The sequence below is a fragment of the Raphanus sativus genome, chromosome 2 (assembly GCF_000801105.2).
Source record: "Raphanus sativus cultivar WK10039 chromosome 2, ASM80110v3, whole genome shotgun sequence".
Lineage (NCBI taxonomy): Eukaryota > Viridiplantae > Streptophyta > Magnoliopsida > Brassicales > Brassicaceae > Raphanus > Raphanus sativus.
The window spans coordinates 16,669,081-16,688,063 of NC_079512.1; the positions used below are offsets into that span (position 1 = coordinate 16,669,081).

Here is an 18,983-nt window from a genome sequence, read left to right on the forward strand (position 1 = left end):
TTCTGATTTATGTTCCGTAAAAGCATAACTGGGGCGCCAACTTTCAGAGTGAGTTTATGCGAAGGCAGACTTGAAAACTCTAATTGAGATACTCTACTGGATTTAGTGTTTCATTTTGATCTGATTGAGTTTCCGATATCTCAAAGCTATCATAACTGAAGTAATCTCTTGAAACCCCGTCCGTATGTGAGATGGTCGGTCTCATTTTGTGGTGTGAGTATAGCTCTATCAGTGTAGTAGCTCTGGGAGGTTGTCACTGTGTTGACTTCTCCGTATGCGGCATTGACGACCTTTTTCAATGGATCCATATCACATTGTCGAATCAGTGAGCCATCGACAGCTATCATTTGTTTATGGTGGTCCTCGTACTGATCTCCTGATTCTAGTTTTACACGTCTTTCCGACTTGTAAGAGCCAATCCGAGAATTCATTTTCTTCCTGATTCAGTCTCATTTTCGTTTTGAAAGAGAACTTGTGGCAGCTATGCCATAGATGTGAGTGACTTATTGAAGTTAGGACAGTATCAGCTCTATTGCATCGTGGGATTACAGGAAGTATCTGCCGGAAATCACTGCCTAACAGTACTGTCTTGCCGCCAAAAGTCAGATCTTTCGCAGTTGTATCTTTTCTAGACATTATATCTCTCAACGATTTGTCTAGAACCTTAAAAGCATGCTTATGTGTTATAGGTGCTTCGTCCCAAATTATAAGATCTGTTTTCACTATGTATTTTAAACTTTGGTCAGCATTAAGCTGGTTAAATTGCATGTCATGTCTTACCCTTTCCTCGACGACATCGTAATTTGGGACGAAGCACCTACGGAATAGCCGCATTGTTTCTACGCGCGGACTATATACTTTAAATTTATAATTTATAATTTTATAATTTTGTGAATTATTTTATTATACTTCAATTTATGTATATAATTTTACTTTAAACTTTAGTCCTTTTTAAGTAGTCTTATTTATCTCATATATTATATATATATATATATATATCTATATTCTTCTAATATATTTTATAGAAATATCCAAAACTAACCATAAAAGTTTTTGTCACAAACATAGTCTCTAAGGATCAAAAAGACAAAGATATTTCATTAAAAATGTAAATCCCTAGGATTAACTAATTTAAATTTAGAGTTAGTGGATGAGGTTCAAAACTTATAAAAATGAAAAGTAAATATTATTTTTTTGTTAAAAAATTAAAATAGTTTCAAAAAACATTTTTTCTTTAATTTTAAAAAGAAAATTTGAAAAATATAAAGAAAATGTTTTTAAAAAGTTATAAAAATCGAATTTGAATAATTCAAAACCAATTTTTTTTTTATTTAATTATTTTATTTATATATCTATGGTATAAGAGTCTTTTGACTCTTTAATGAAATCTATTTTGGTCATTTTCTCATTGCAGACTTTTTGTGGCAAAAACATAAATCATTTTTTGAGAGAATTACCCAATATTTGTATCACGCAATTTAAAATAAACAACAGTTTCCTTTTCTATTGACATTTTTTTCTGCATTTTCTACTTATTTAAAATTATGACAATTATTTGTCCTAAATACTTTAAATTGTGAAGGTGTCATTTTTTTTTTACTTTTATGCGTTTTATTTATTATAGCAAAATCAAATGATAATTTTTGCATTGAATATTAATACAGAACAAAATTGATCTTGAAACTTGGTACTTATTGGTTATTGTTAGTATGTATCTTTATCAATATTTTTATTCAAGAATCCTTAATATTTGCCATTTAGCTAATATAGATAAGTGTAAATAATTGTATGTATGTATTTCCATGAAATATTTTTAATTAATATATAATGTTTTAGTAGCATCAAATTTTGTTATGAAATTGACTCCAAAGTAAAGGTTGCTGCTGGGGAGCCGGAACTGTAAATTCCTACTGTGGTTCGAGTCCACAAACCACTGAGAGCTCTGGCATCGGTTCAGGCTAAATCCTGAAGCGCTCTCCTTCTTTCGAAGTTGTAAACTGGTCGAGTCAGCTTCGTTGCTATTAGTAGTCTTGTCACGAATTCGGATTTACCGATCCGAGGGAACCGAATGAAGCATCTTTTTCTCCTTCCGAAAGCCTACTTTACCGAAGCAAACCAGTTGACCTGTAAACCCTGACAGAGAAGGACCTTCTGACAATAATAAATAGCATTACATTTATACTTCTTGGGCATTCTTGGTTTCATAAGAAATTTGTACTATGCTAAGAAAATGAATTTTAAAAATTTAACAGCATATAGAATAACTCGAACAAATGTGAATTATTATTTGTTTAACTTAGATGGTGTGTCCCTCTAAACGCAAATGAATTTCATAATTATTTGTTTATAAATTGTTCCTAAGTAATACCTTTAGGTTATTTTATTTGAATTTCTCGTATATGTATATTCGATGGGGAGAGAATGTTAATACATAATTTGATAGATTTTAAAGATGGTTTACCCACGACAGACTTAAAAAAAAAAACAAATATTGCAGAGCTCAAATAATAATTTATATAGAAACTTGAGATATTTTAAAGTATATATATATATATATATATGTATTTAGTAAACCTTTTTGTATAAGGAAGTTAATTTAGAAAGAATAAAATAGTAATGGTTTTTTGGGTGATACTAACAACTCGAATTAAGGGGTGTGGCTGACAATATTTAGACCATTATGTATAACTATTTCGAGTTTTTGGGTTATTATTTCTTAGATGAATTCGACACATATATCAACACGTACAATTGATGATAGAGAAAAAGTGTCTCCCATTTCAAAAAAGTTGAAAGCGAATGCGGTGGGTTTTTACTTTTTACTAAGACCTAAATAAATAACACAAAATGTAATGATATTTGAATTGTAATTAGGTTTTTGTTGTGATGTTCTTTGATTAACTCATCATCCTGTATACATTTACTGATTTAGAAATGGAGATAATTGTATATAACTGTACAAAATAAGTTGAGTCAAGAGATAAACTTGCAAGCAGCATGGACGAATAGAAATTGCTCATTTTTATTCAGACCTGTTCTTTTATGAAGAGAAGTTTCATTGCAGAAGGGATATGTGATACCAGTTTACAAATAACGCCGAAGAAGCATTCTAAGAAGAGGGCAAGGGATCGTCTCAATCATGCAAATTTTGACGGTGGGAGTGTTTTCATAGATTTGAACTTCTTGCAGAAGTCGGTTGCAGTTTGGTCCCAAAAGTAGAGCTTTATCACAGGTCCCCTGCAAAAGATTAAATACTGACGGGTTAAGAGAAGTACCAAGAGGTGGTGACTTTAAAATAAGAAAACACATACTCATGTGATTCAACATGAACCAAAAGGTGTCGCGTGGTTGCTATTTGCTCAATGAGAGTCTATCCATTGACCAGCTTCATGTGGCCAACAACATCTATTACATTGTGCAGGAAGAGTGTAAGTTAGATGGCCAAAAAAATTCAAAAAAGTCTAATATTATATCACCACATAAATTGAAGCACATACACTCAACGTAGACAACAAATAACATTACGACTACGTTATGCTTTGATATAAACAAAATCCAAGGTCGAAGAGTTGATAAAAATCGAGATCTCTGTATTGAACTTAACACTTTATTTTTAATGCAGGAACAAAAGCTTAAGACTACCTCCAATTATAAAGAAATGGAACTAAGAGATGATATGAAATATTAGTGAGCTTACCGTAAAGGTCACTTTGGAGATCACAGTTAGCTTTAAATTCCTGATATGAATGAAACCAGAAATTGTCCTCTCCGAAGGGGATGGTACTGTACTTAAGAACCGAAATGATAGAGCTCCATGAGAAAGAAACGGTTACGCTATGATCAGCAACCCGATACACCGATTTGTTTTTGGATCCGAGACTGTAAACTGATTCTTGTTTCATGTCAGGCAAATATTTTTTAACACCTCCTGATGGAATGAATCCTTGAATAACAGTTTCCTGTTGATAATGTGAAGATTAACATAAGGAAAATAAGTTGGACGGCGATGTTTAAAAATAAAATAAGAGGAACTAAATTTTGGAGAATTCATGAACCTGTTCATCTATGAGGAGCATTTCGAGACCAATAAGTGTTTTTTCAATAGGTTTCGAGCCTCTAAGAAGTGGATCAGAGTGTAGCATAACTGGGTTTCTTGGGGACCTAGTGAGATATCTTCGAAGAACATAACTTCGTGATCTTTGGCGGAGGATACATGGGACTTGCCGTTTGGTTTCATTGCCATATTTTAGGAGAATCTAGGGTTTTGGTTTGTAGACAGGAAAGGGGAAAGAGTATATAAAGAAGGCGAAAAAGAGGGAGTTGAAACGAACTCATTAAGAGGGTGTTGAAGAACTCCATTGATTGATGGCTGATAGGCTCAGTAACGGTGAATGGATGAAGACGAAAGGAGAAGACGAAGACGAAAGAAAGAGACGATAGGGTTTCTGAATGGGGTCCATTTGGGTAATAACATTAATTTAAGCCCATATGTAGAAGCCCACACGATGAAGCCTATCTGATGTGTAAGAAATTCGGTTTCTGATTGGCTAATTTTTTTAAGTGACGTGGCATGTCTCTCCTTTGAGGATATTTGCCTTTTAATATAGTATTGATCTTCTTGTATATTAAATAAAAAGTTACTTAATTGATTTTTGTTCAGGGAAATCATTGATGAATTTTTTAAAAAATATTAAAATTTTATTGGGTGACGATTTTTAGTTTCAGTTTATCTACATTAAATCTAAAATTAAAAGTTAATAAACTGAAAATTTTAAAACGTCAAAAATTTTGACAAACTATTTGGATCAGTTATTTTTTATATTTGGATCAATTATTTTTTATATTTACAAACAATATTATATAATGAATGAAATAATTTAACTTTTTTTATTTGGAATAAAATTTATATTCATATATTTCTATATAATTACTATTAGTGTATTATAAAGTTCATGCATGCTATATAAATCATTTAAAAATATCTAAAACATTTATATAATTAATTATCTTGGCTTGCAAAATCAGTTCATCAGAATATTAAAAGTATTAATAAGAACTTATAAACTATTTATAACAGAAAGTTAAAAAATGAAAAACGATAAGAAATTTGCGATAAAAAAGATTACACATTTAATTAAAAAAAATTAATGTGAAAATTACATATCAATATAAATTTTATATTGTGTGATTATTGGAATGTACACAGAAAAATATATATGTTTGTCTTTCAGTATATAAACTTTCAAGATTAGACGGCTTATATTCAAAACAATATGTGAGAACTTTGCAATTATAAAATATTTTATGTTTTTTCAATATTTATCTTTCCTTTTAAAATTATACTTATTTATCTATGACAAAAATCGGCTATTTTATTAGCTATTAAATATATTTTTAGATATTTTAATATTAACAGCAATTTTATACAACTCTCTTCTACAAATGGTTTACAAACTTAAAATATTTTCTAGTGATAAACTCTAATATTTTAAAAATATTATAGATTACTTTTCTAATAATATTATATAAACTATATATTTTTATCATAGTAAATAATATTAATACCATTCAGGTTTTTAAAAATCTAAATTTTACATCAAAAACTAAACACTCAAAAAGATATATAATAAAAAATCTACTAATTGTTTTAAAAATTTCCAATAAAATTAAATAATTTTATTTTATTTTAAATTACCTGTTTGTTTAATAATAATACGTTGTTATTAATTGTTAAAAATATATGTTTGAGTACTTTTTTATGAATTAACTATAATTTAAATTTTAAAAATAACAGATAAAAACATCAATCAAATTTTATAAAAGCCAAAATATTTAAGAAAAAAACCAAAACTAAGAACTCGAAATCAAAATAAGAAAATCAAAAACTAAATCTAAAAATCATAATTCGTGTTTTCGAAAAAACTAAATTCTACTGCAAAATGATTTGCAAAACATGTGTTCATCCTGAATTTAGTTCTAAATTGGGCTTCAAATAATGGGTCTAAACTCTTTTAAAACCGCTTGTAAATTTTGGCCTTGCATCTGTAATGATATTTCACAAAATAAAATTTAGTTTAGTTATTGAGATAAAACATCCATCTTACGATTGAGAACATTATAATCTTTTAACTATGTCACGTGTAAAAATGATTCTTAGAAAGTTTTAGATAAGCATGTTGGTCCATTTAATCATATACTATATTTTTCATACAACTTGTCACATAATTAACTATTACTGCATAGATATTAATTTTATTCATTTTTAAAAATAAAGTTACAGAATTACTTAATGTGATTAAAATATATACGAGAATTAATGTTTTGATAACACAATTTGTGTATTTTCTCTCTTTTGTTTAATTTTATATTATTATAATTAAAAAATTATATTGATTATATAATTAAAAAAAATTTGTATATGTTATATTTGAAAAATGACTATAAATTAAATAAAACTATTAAAAAAATTTTATTCAAAATTTTTTGATCAATGAAAAATTATAACAAGATACAGGCAATCATAAAATTATATCAGTAAGAAATTTCATTTGGTAAATATTCATATTAAAATATATATTTATTTTAATACTATTTAAATTAAAATATATACCATAAATAATTATAAATAAATAATAATGATTGTTTTGAATTTTGTTTTTTGTTAGCAACTTAAACAGATTTATTTAAACTCTACAAACCAAACTAGTAGCTCCGCATTTTTATGGACAACAAACAACAATTGTTTCTTTGCACTGCGTGCGAGATTGTCTGCCTTTGAATTTTACGTCCGTAGTATATGAATGAGCTCCAAACTGTTGAGATTTCTCTTCAAGATTTTTATTTCTTCCAAATAACTTACACATGAAATTGATCGAGCTAGAGTACCCACGGTAGTAGAGGCAACACCGTATTCCAGGGAGATGATGTTTCTCCGTTGGATCATGGAAGAATCAGGAACCCTATTTAGAACAAGGGTGGTACATCACCTTGGAAGGTTTTGATGGCTTAAAGGGAGCGAGGAATGTAAGAGCATGTGGGTCCCCACTGCAGTCAGAGATTGAAGCTCTTATTTGGAAAATGGAATGTATGCGAAATCTAAAGCAATATACTCTTACGTTTGCAACGGATTGTTCTCAGTTGGTGAAGATGGTTTCAAAACCAGAAGAATAGCCGGCCTTTGCAACTTATTTAGAAGATATCAAGATATTGAAGAGAAGTTTCGCGAGCTCAGATCTAATCCACGTACCACGAACCAAAGGAAGTTTCCGCTCATTGAAGAGTATCTCTAGGATCAACATCCAGATTTCTGAATACTTTGTTATTTTGTGTTTTTCATATGTATCATAGGATCCATGCAAATTGATGACCTTGTAATTCCGGAGAAACTCTTCAAAATAAATGATCTATGTTTGCAAAAACTGATATCTAGATTTGATGAAATCTCTTAGAGTGCCCAGACCTGAACCGCTGATGGACATTCAAAAATACATGATTTATGAATTTCTCAGATTTTCCAAATCGTATACAAATTGCATCCTTTTATATTCTCCTTACTCCTAAATTTTTATTAACCACTATACATCTTGATACCAATTGCCGTAAAAATTGTTTCATCTTAGTTGGACAGCGTACTTTCCAGAAGAAAACCTTTAATGGAGCGACTGATGGACTAAACTATGATAAATTTCTTTCTCTATCTGGGCACACTCGTTCTACTTGATATCCAGATTTAACCGTGTATATCCCATTATTACTAAAATGCCATCCATCATGATCCGTTGTCGGAAATCTACTTAATGGAATACTTTCAGTGATCTCACATCTTGATGATCCACCAATTCTGAATTACCTATAAATATCATGTCTTCGAGTTCACATTGATGATAGAACCATTGTAAGGTTCGTGTAAAGAGTATATTGATTTTTATTTGTTGGTCTCGGACGCGTGGATGGAAGCGAAATATCATTTCATACTGAGATAGATGATCTTGTTCCCACCATTTTGATTAGCCATTTGCTAACTAGAAATCTACCAAAGACAATATTGTTCCAGCCGTATAATGATGAGTACGATCTAATTGGTTCTAGGGGTGATGTATTCCTAAAATACTGATCTTCAAAATACTGAACACATGAGAAAACAATGTATTTGGTTTCTTTATTAGCTTCCAAAATTGCTTTCCAAGCATAATTATATTAAACTCTATGAGATTTTCAAACGGTAAGAATATTTCTTCCTTATAACTGCATACTTTATCTCATGATTTTCAGTGGATATTTTTTATACTGTCCCATGAACTCCACCAAAATTATTTTTATGTACTCATGAGTTTATTTACTGTTGTTGGTATGCAAAAATAGGACATTACATGGTTTGGCAAAGCCGTTACCACAAATTTTATAATTAGTTTCTTTCCTCTTTTGGTAAAAAAATTGAAAGTTCATTTATTTACTCTATTATTTAAACGATCTTGAATAAGACAAAAAACTTGTAGTTTTAACTCTTGGAATTTTTTTTGTTTGATCTTTTCAAATTTTCATTCCACTTAGATTTTGTATCTCTAAAATGTCTCGAAGTTCTTGTCTGATTGTTTTGATTTATATGTACCCACTAATTTAATTATATATACAATATTTATAGATTTTTAGTTATTAAATATATTGCTTATTTTATTATTTCATAATATGTAAAAACACAAAGAAATAATATTGCGTAAATGTGGGGATCTTAACCTAGTTCTGGTTAAATCAAAATAAACTTCTAAGACATTTTGATTCAAGACGCCTGACCTCTTCAACCATCTTTTCTATTCTATATCTAGTTCGTCATCCAACCGGCAAATGGATGTTGATATGTTCCCAAATTATACCCTTGTATATTAAGCACTATTTATCATTATCTTATAGGTAGGAGTCGAATCTACAGAAATGCATTCAATTATTCAATTCAGAAAAAGTCCACAAAATATAAGTTTAGAGAAAAATATCAGATGATTACTTTATTATTTGCTAAATTGATTATTTTAATTCTACATAGCAGAAATAATTACTGTTAGGATATACGTCTTTTCACTTAAACTAGATTACTTAGGTAATTTAAATATATTTGATGTTAAAATTATTAATTTCTAATACTCTAGCCGTAATCATTTTAAATGTCATTTTAGACTTGTACACAAAAATTAAGTAATCATTTAATTTTACATATTTTCTATATATATATATATATATATACTCATATTTCAATCTATTCATATTTTAATTAATAGAAAAATAAATTTGAAAATAAAATTAATGAATTTTGCATTGAAATACTAAAACGATATTTATTTGCAACGGAAATTTTTCTCTAAAATGACATTTAGTATGAATGGAAGAAGTATACTTAGTATAAATTAAGATTACTGAAAAACAAAGTTACCATCCTATTTTTTGTGGTGATTGATGAATTCATTGCTGTGGATATGTTGGTTTACTAGGAAAGATAAAATAAAAAGCTAGATCCGTTTGCTTTATTAAAAGGGAAAATATAGTTTTCCATACACGATCCTTTTTTGACGAAATACACGACACTTATTAATAGCTTCGTCTGGATTGAACTTCTTTTTTTTTGTCAACGATCGTTTGGAATAATAAACTATAAATTGAAAATTTGTCCAACAAAGAATTTCAGTGTTATTGATTTTATTTTTCTGAACTTGGAGAAATGAACGAATATTCTTAAATAAGCAAAATAATATTGAAAATTCTGTTACTACTATTAATCATCATCATCATACGTAAGAGTTATTCATTTGATGTAATAATATAGTTAATCCACTGAAACATCATCCAAATATATTAATTTGATTATCTGGATCTAAGTTGCATGAAATCAGAAATGAATACGCGGAAACAAAAAAGTTTTGTAATGTGGAAAATTGATTTTTGTATATATATATATATATATATATATATATATATATATAGATGATTAACAATTGTTTTCTTTTGTCTAGTATATCTACAAATATAAACCAACAAATAACAATTTTATGTTAAGTATATGAAAATAAATTAAGTAATAGTTAAACATCGAAATCATATTAATATTTTAATATAGAAGATACCTAAATTTTAAATATTAAGTAGTTTAACTTAAAATAAAGATAAACGTTAAAAAACAACTGTTTTAAAAAGTTTTTTTCATATGAATCTGTATTGCTTGCTGACAAAAAAAAAGAAGTCTTCTTTATGTTTCTAAAACAAAATCACAAATTTCTAAAGTGAAAAAGCAAGTCTCCATTGTGTTTCCAAAATAAATTTTTGAAAGACGAGTTTTTATGAGTTCCCAAGAGATTTCAATTCCGAAACGTATCTGAAACGTGAAAAGTACCTTCATTCGAGTTTCTATGCAACCTAGATCTGGATAGCCAAATATCTGAATATGTTACTTATACTTCTTGATCAATGTATAAACAAATTTAAACATTGTTTGACAGAAAATCATTAAACATTGAAAAAACAAAATATGATCGTATGTGCTAAAAAACGACAAATAGTTAAGTTTCAGAATGAAACATCTATATTACTTGGCGCTGGAACTTTAAATACAAATATCAGACAAATCTTAAAACTTGAAGTTAATTTGGATTATAACTCTAAAGCCTTTTAGATATTCAATGGGTAACACCATTATTTTACCAAAAATCAACCATAATATCTCATTATTTTAAAATGCATACGAAGAAGGTCCACTGCCTTTTAGCAAAAAGAAAAAAAAAAAAAAAAAAAGGTCCACTGCCGTTGATTGTAAGTACATAAAATATTTGTAAATGTTTTAAACTCAAGAAGGCATGTTAATCAACAAAAAAGTTTGTTGGTGTTATAAATATTATAGTGATGTCCATATGGAAATTCATAGATATACTTGTTCCCCACTCCAAATTAAGCTTTGTCTCCAAGCTATTGTATCCTATATAAGGAGTTCATTATTCATGGAATAATACACACCGATTCCTCTCTTCTCTTGTCTTCTCTTCTTTACTTACAACACGTTATCAGCACAAAACTCTAGATCTTGAGCTAAAAGGTATAGATTTTATTATGTTCTTAATTTTTATTCAATCCTTCTTCAAACCATGTTTATTATCGATTCATAGCTTGTAAGAGTGGATATAGTTTTATTGATACTTAATTGAAGTATTATTTATCGATAATAGAATCATGTTTATTATCAACTCATGGTTCATCTACGTACTTAAGAGTTTGAGTTTAAAAAAAAGCTTTAGTCGATGATATCGATTTGCCCTATTTCAAGGTAATAAAATCGTTTGATCACGTTCATGAGATCGTACCGACAGTTATAAGCTAGAGCTCAGCTCACTATTTCTACATTCGTATGTATATAATTTTACTAAACGCATATTTTATCATGTGCTATTTTATGACTAGCTAATTGTTAATTTTGACTTTATTTAGTCGAAGAAACATTATTGTTTCATAATGCTCGTTATTGTTTAACATGTTGTTCTTTCTTCTCTTGATGTATATTATATTTTTGTTTATAGCAAGTAAAAAAGAAAAAGGCAACTAGAATATTTACTTTTTAAACGCTGTCATTTACTGAAAAAGCATCTTGTGAAAAGAATATATGTTTTGATCTTTCGTTTATATGGTGTATTCATATATTTCTATATTACTTTTTGGAAATACATGTTAATTAAGCATGATTTAAAGAAACTCGTTTTGTATTTCTTTATTCTCTATTGTCAATTAAGCATGATTTAAATAACTTTAGAAAAAAGCACGTTTGGTTTATGAATCAGAAATCAGAAATCAGAAATAGAGATTTGATGATTAAAAGATATTAGTAAAATTTCCTTAGTCAATTTACTCTAGATATATAATTTTACTATTTATGCTAGTTAATATTTTTATTTGAGTATAGGTAATCATCACATATAATATGATTCGCATTGGTTCTAGAAATTGTTTGCTTCAGTTTCATATGCTTAATTTGAAATAATTTTATTATTTTATTGGAATACTATTTTATATGTGGGTTTTATGTATAAGGCTTGATTTTAAAAAATCATATGTTTTGAAAAACAATCCAAAGAAAGGTACGATCACGTGAATGTGATTACCTAAAGCTCATTATATATTTTGCATCTAAAATTATGAGATCTGAATGTCTCTTAATGAATACTCTATTGAGAGTTAAAAGGTTATTTTCCTGAAGAAAATATCAATGATGCAAATATACTAAAGAATAAATATTTTCAAACAAGTAATGTTGTCCAGCTGACACATAATTAAGGAAAGAGACTAAAGGAATTCATACTTGTATCTTGTCTCTTTAAGACTCATAAAATAATGAGCTATTGATATAAGATAAAGACCAAAGAGTTTCTTTTAGAATTCAAATTCTCAATTGAAAGTGAGAAAATAAAAATGGTAATAAAAAAGAGACATGATTCAATCATCTGTAGATGAAATAAAATTATTGTGAGTACAAAATAAGATAGTATAAATCTTATAGAATGTTAAGAAGTGGATATATGATGCTCCAGAAGAGTACATAATATTATTGCACATGAGAATGCAATTTAAATCCTTAATGTGTTATATTTTTATAAGTCTCAAAAGTAAAAAGGATCTAAGAAAGAATACATGGCCCATGTAAGGCATCTTGTTGATTATAATATGAGAACCAATCGTGATAAACCTGTAGTGTTATCATCTAGAGGGAAAGAGTTAAAGAATCTCACATATTATAATAAGTGAAACATCTAGAAGATTATGTTTCCACTCGAAGTGAGATTGATGAATCTTTCTTAAAGTAAATCTATGAGATTTTGAGACAAGTTATTTTGAAATACTAAACAAAGGAAATGCTAAATTTACTTCCATAAATATTTCTCAAGGCAGTGAAAGCGTTGTAGAGAAATTATCTAGATCTTCTTATAAATTGTACTACACAAAGGTTATTGTAATGGAGATAAATATATAGTAAACCAGAAGTTTACAAAATATTTGGCATGAACCAGTTAGACCATTTTGGTTCAGTAATGATGCGAAAAGATACATAAAGATTTATGTGAATATTCATTGAAGAACCAGAAGATTCTTGTGAATGATTTCACAAATGTTTCTTGCTCATAAGATAAAATGGAAATACGGTTTTCACCAGCCAAATGAAGTTATGGCATGAATAAAGGAGATGTTGGTGGACTGATCACTCACTATGCATCTTTATAATATTGGTGAATTCACGTCTTAAGTCTTTGACGACTACAACAAATTCACTTGGATAAGTATTAAATATTTTGAGCAACACTAATTCGCATCGAGCCAAAAAAAAAAGTAATCATTAATTCTCCCCATCATTGGTATTGGGTCAGAAACCAACGATTTTCATCTAAGAATGTTGGATGTGTGATATACATTCCAGTTGCTCCAACACAGAGCTTTAATTAAGATGAGTTTTCAAATGAGGTTGGTAATATATGTTGGATATGAATCTCCATTGATACTTAAGCATCTAGAGCCATCCCCGAAGGATATAAATAGGGCTCAATATGGATGTTAAAAACTAAATTAGTATTTCCAACATAAGTGGGAGAAAATAAAAAGCTGGAAAAGAAAACAAGTTGAAATGAATTATCATTGATCCTCAGACTAAAGAGAAAGTGAATCAGAAGTCCAAAAGATAATTCTATAGCTTAGTAAATCAGTTGCCAGAAGCAACTAATGACCCTAATATAGTGTGACGAAGTCACATATACCAGCTATAAATGCTCTAAATAAGAATTGATGTTCCAGAAGAACAATATCAAACTGCAAGTTACGCCTGAAGCGTAGTAGACATATTGGTTTCAAAGATAAAAATCCTCTTATACGAAAAGGAGCATAAATTAATAATGGTCAAGAGGAATAAGAGTTTTGAATGATCTCTAGAAGAGACATTAACATGACTGAAAGAAAATTCAGGTACCTGAGACAATGAAAAGAGATCTCAATAAGTTATGTCATGTATGAAATAAAATGGAACCCATAAGCAAATCGACGTCGTAGATATTTATGCATGTAAAGTAGCAGTTGATATGATAAATGAGAAAGAGGATCATGAAATAAAGTCTATTGAAAAGTGTACACACAGAAATGATTGGCCAAATCATAAAGAAGTAATAGACAAAGATACAAACTCTTGTGAAAGAGAGATGTATTTTTCCATACACTAGAAGGTGTAAAATAAATGGGACAGAAATGTGGTTGCACCAAAGTAAGATCAATTTGAAATTGATTGTGAAGAGACATAGTCTCATATGGTAAATGCAACTACTTTCAAGTTTCTTACTAGTCTGACAATAAAGGAAGAACTTGAACTATACAACCCATTGGAAACTGATAATCCCTAAGAGATATAATCCTTGAAGGATTGATAATATCAAAATTATGTTCCCAGAAACTCTAGCTATTCGATCGAAATATGTTTTATGGGATATGTGAAATATTAGAAGTTAATCAGTACATCCATTAGTATTTATCAAGAGATTATGAATCAATAGAATCATTGATTTGAATAAAATCCAAACTCTTGAAGAGTTATAACAAATTGTTTGTTTGGAAGAAAGATCTTGAAAAAACTACATTGTTATGTGTTCCAAACTAGACATCTAGAATAAGAGATGTTATCTTAGAAGATTCTTAAATATTTTAAGATAATCATATATATGACTGGTCCTGAAGTACTATACTTAAAACAAGCTATGTTTTATATATGATAAGACTGAAATGACTTGTAGCAGAGACCATAGCCGTGGACATGTCTATGACTGAGATCAGCACACCCTAAGTGACATATAAAATGATCACATAGAAAGACAAAGAGAACCATTAAGGCTCACGCCAAAGACCATACAATCAAAGGTCATATCCGGTTCCATTCTAGTCCAATCATCCATGAGAGATGAATAATATGCCAACCCAAAACATGATATGGTTTTGAGGTATCAACTATCATTATGCATAGTTTAAAGATATAGCAAATGGTAAAGATGGTCATGAGACGCCATCAAAGAAAAGTTGGACTGCGATGTTTAAGTAATAAGATTATACTGTGGGACTGCAATGTAAGCACAAGCCCTTATGATTATATCAGTGGATAAAAGGGAACCATAATGGTCCAAGAAAGTGATCAAAAGAATGTCTGGTCGAATCCAAATGGATATGGCATTGCTAAAGGCTTTACATAAGTACCATTAAGGCTTATGCACATCCGACCAAAAGTATACTGTATTGATATGATTGGCGCCTTGATATGGCAAGCCATACTAAGTCGGATAGTCTTATGGATATGTTTAGACCATAAGGTATTGGAACTAAAGCCATACACGTCCCTTGCCATAAGTTATTTAAGCAAGTTATTATTCTCTTTCATAACTGAAAGATGTAATTTCATATGACAAGAAAGAAAGTCATAATAATAGTTTTTATAGTTATGAATGAATAACTCGTATGTACGAGGCGAATGTCCAGAAGACTGTATGTAAGATGTTTGGCTTAAAGTCTAAATAGACCAAGAAATTATTAGCTATATCAAATGAGAATTGTGGACCAAAAGTCCATAGATCTTGAATACTCTAATAGAAATAGTTTATTATGATATTCTAATTTCAAAGAAAATTTATTTGATTGGAATGCATATCCTGAAGATATTGCTTTCAGGGAAGAAATATGAAAATGTGTATGGTTGTACTTTTTTTCCTTATCATGGTTTTTATTCTATTAGGTTTTCCCATGAAAAGGTTTTAATGAGGCAACAAAGAACACACAAATGATACACACCAGAAAGGAGTATTTGAAACTCTAATGCTGATTTAAAGTCTTTGAAAGCAAGAGAATCGAAGAAAATGATCAAGTCATAGGAGGACTCATGCACTGCAGAAGAACGGTGATATTCGTGTCCTACAAATTGGCTGATTTATTCATCAAGGCAGTACTCGTAGCTACTTTCGAGAAGTTAGTTCACCTGATCAGATTACATCATCTCAAAGATCTCGACGAATATACACATGAGGGGAAGTTATTACGCGCTGCACTCTTTTTTCCTTAACCATAGTTTTTTCCATTGGGTTTTCCTGGTGAGGTTTTTAACGAGGCAGCATCTACGGCGTTTTGAAAGCACTTCGACATATTGGACATCAAGGGGAAGTATTATAAATATTGTAGTGATGTCCATATGGAAAGTCCTAGATATACTTGTTCCACACTCCAAGTTAAGCTTTGTCTCCAAGCTATTGTATCCTATATAAGGATTTCAAATTCATGGAATAATACACACCAATTCCTCTTTTCTCTTGTCTTTTCTTCTTTACTTACAACCCTTGTTCTAAAAAGCGGGCGAGTTGCCGATTAAACGGCCGCAAAATCGTGAAGCGTTGGGTCACCGTGGCGAGTTTGGCCAGTTCGGATGCATTCCACGTTGATCCGCGTTTTGACCGCCGAGAACGTGGTATAAAGTTACACGGCCGCGTAATGTTTTTTTTTTGACACTACGGCCGCGTAATGTTGTTTACAGAAAGTTAAAAAATCTCTGAAAATGTTTATATTGGTAGATCTGATGTAATTATAGTGTCCACGTTCAGAAAATCAAGTAAAAACAAAAAGAAAGTTAAAGAAAGAATATGGATATGCAGAGGATTAATTGCAGAACCAAATTAAGGAGGAAGAAGAAGACATACGTGTCTTTTTGAATTTACTAAAACAAAGTAAATAATAAAAAATTATAAAATATCACCATTCATGGGTCATACCATGTTTTAGTAGGCCCAAAAGATTTAAACAAAACCATTGACCTTAGTTTTAGTTATATTTGGAATTCACAAATGGAATATATACATGTTAGTGATAATTAAAACCACAAAAAAATCCCCGATTACTCCCCGATTTAATTCCGATTTTTTCGATAAATTGCTAGGCGTTGGTCAGCCGCACGCGTTACGCCTAGCGAGTTTCCGAACAAGGCTTACAACAGTTGGCAAAATATAGAAAGGCATGTTACTTAATTATTTTTGTTGTGTCATGTATTTATCAATTATTCGTAGGCAAACCTATATATACACGTATTACATGTTCCATCATGTGAATTAGATATGTGTTTGCTCTTTGTCTTCTCATGTCTTTCATGATGTGGACACAATCATGGTGTTTCACATAAGGTCCATAAACTCACGTATTATCTTCGATCTTAGGAAATATACAATTTTTTTTTTGTATAGGACTTTCAGAGTATGTTCTAGTATATATTTTAAAAATCTCTCTAGCGTCCGTCAGACATCAATTTATTTTAGAGTATGGTTGGATGACACTATTGGCGTTAATAAACTGGAGTAACAAAATTTTCAGCTGAATTACTATATCGTTGTCCAATCAAGACAAATGTTTATTCAGCCAATTCAAAAACAAAAACAAAAAGGAGTATGATATTAAAAGAAAATAATTATTATAAATAATAGCAAATTTTATATTTTAAACATGTAATTTAAGAAAAACGAATTTGTTTATATATATATCAATAAAGTAATTTAATTTAAAAATGAAATATCTTTTATCTAAAATATATAGAAATTCTATTATTTTTTAAAAATGTGCTTAATAAAAAAAATTTCTCTTAAATAAATATCAAATTCTGAAAAAATATTTTTTCCTACATCATGATGGTTATATCAGTTTTATGACATAAAATATCTAATATCTTCTTCACAAAACAAAGAAATCAATTTTCAAAACAACTTGTTTTAAAATATTAAAAAAGTTATATTCTTATTATAAAATTTGCTCATGGTAGCTAGAAATATTTTGTTTTAGGATATTTAATTCTTATTTACAAATTTTCATTTTATTTAAGAACAGTTTAATTAATATTTTAATTATTCTTAATTTGTTAATCAACAATTTTCTTTTCTAATTAATTTTTATCCTAATTATATTTGGATATCCAGATAACTATTCAAATAAAATTAATTATACCTAAAAGTCTAAATAAACAAGTTTATACAAATATATTTGGATGTAAATAATTATACAAGGGGGGATTATAAATTTACTCCAAACTTAATACAAATGATACCTATTTCATAAAAATCACAACTTTATGATAATTAACCTTCCTAAATCAATTATAAGTTTATATGAATTATATAGATGCTTATAAGCTCAACCCCACTCTCTAAATACTAAATTTTAAATAATATTCACTAAACCTTAAATCCAAATCTTAAAAGTATTTTTAATTGAGAGTATTTTTTTAAAATAGTATCCAACTTAGATATTTTAATCAATTTCTCTTAAACAAGTTTTGCTTTGGGTGTTTTGCAAATACTCCATACACTCATTATATTCATATAAATTAGTTAATTTTATATAACAAAACTAAACAGATGAACATACATATAAATCATAAATCATAAAATGTCTTCAAAATTCTAAACAAGCTATTAACCAATCAATAGGATTTATTTATTTTATATAATTCCTATATGTATATATATATATATATATTTTTTTTTTAAAAAAATATAACAGATTATTTTATTAATGCAACTTGATCCATATCTTAAATATCACTATAAATATTTTAATATCTAAGACTATAGCTTACTCTTAAAAAATATGAATTTTACGTAAACACCACACCATCATTCATGTCAGAGAAGTTCAATCATCTTTGGATACATGCAAGATCAAAGTGATATTTTAGATATAGAGTTCCTTTATCTTTTTTTTTTTTGAAAAAAGAGTTCCTTTATCTTGTCACCAAGATAGAAATGTTTATAGATTGATATTCATAGAAGGAGGTTGCATTCAATGCAGCCAAAGTTACAAATGTAAACACATAACATCAGTATTTATAGGAAACTTTTTGTATGGAAATCCTAAACACATAGGCTTAACACATTATATTGGGCTTGATAATTTTGCTTTGGGCTTCTCTTTAA

The 18,983-nt window shown here is 29.0% G+C and overlaps 1 protein-coding gene across 2 annotated transcripts; it reads right to left on the minus strand.

Moving 5' to 3' along the window:
• Nucleotides 1-1,832: 1,832 nt before the first annotated feature.
• Nucleotides 1,833-4,436, minus strand: LOC130498686 (uncharacterized). 2 transcript variants are annotated; one of them, XR_008937630.1, is made up of 4 exons: nucleotides 4,056-4,433; nucleotides 3,698-3,959; nucleotides 3,312-3,405; nucleotides 1,833-3,237 (listed from the first exon to the last, which is right to left on the minus strand). XR_008937630.1 is itself a non-coding variant. In XM_056992244.1 (3 exons), the coding sequence occupies exons 1-3, from the start codon at nucleotides 4,140-4,142 to the stop codon at nucleotides 3,371-3,373; spliced, it is 384 nt and encodes a 127-aa protein (XP_056848224.1). In that variant the 5' UTR covers nucleotides 4,143-4,436; the 3' UTR covers nucleotides 3,245-3,370. The 2 variants fall into 2 exon arrangements, 1 of the variants encoding a protein (XP_056848224.1); XM_056992244.1 differs by lacking the exon at nucleotides 1,833-3,237 and having other exon boundaries at nucleotides 3,245-3,405; nucleotides 4,056-4,436.
• Between the last annotated feature and the right edge of the window lie 14,547 nt (nucleotides 4,437-18,983).

Coding starts and splice junctions, on each gene's coding strand:
- LOC130498686 (XM_056992244.1), bottom strand. CDS start 4,142: ATGCTACACTCTGATCCACTTCTTAGAGGCTCGAAACCTATTGAAAAA. Junction 3,960..4,055: donor TGCTCCTCATAGATGAACAG/GTTCATGAATTC, acceptor CATTATCAACAG/GAAACTGTTATTCAAGGATT. Junction 3,406..3,697: donor TCTCCAAAGTGACCTTTACG/GTAAGCTCACTA, acceptor ACAATGTAATAG/ATGTTGTTGGCCACATGAAG.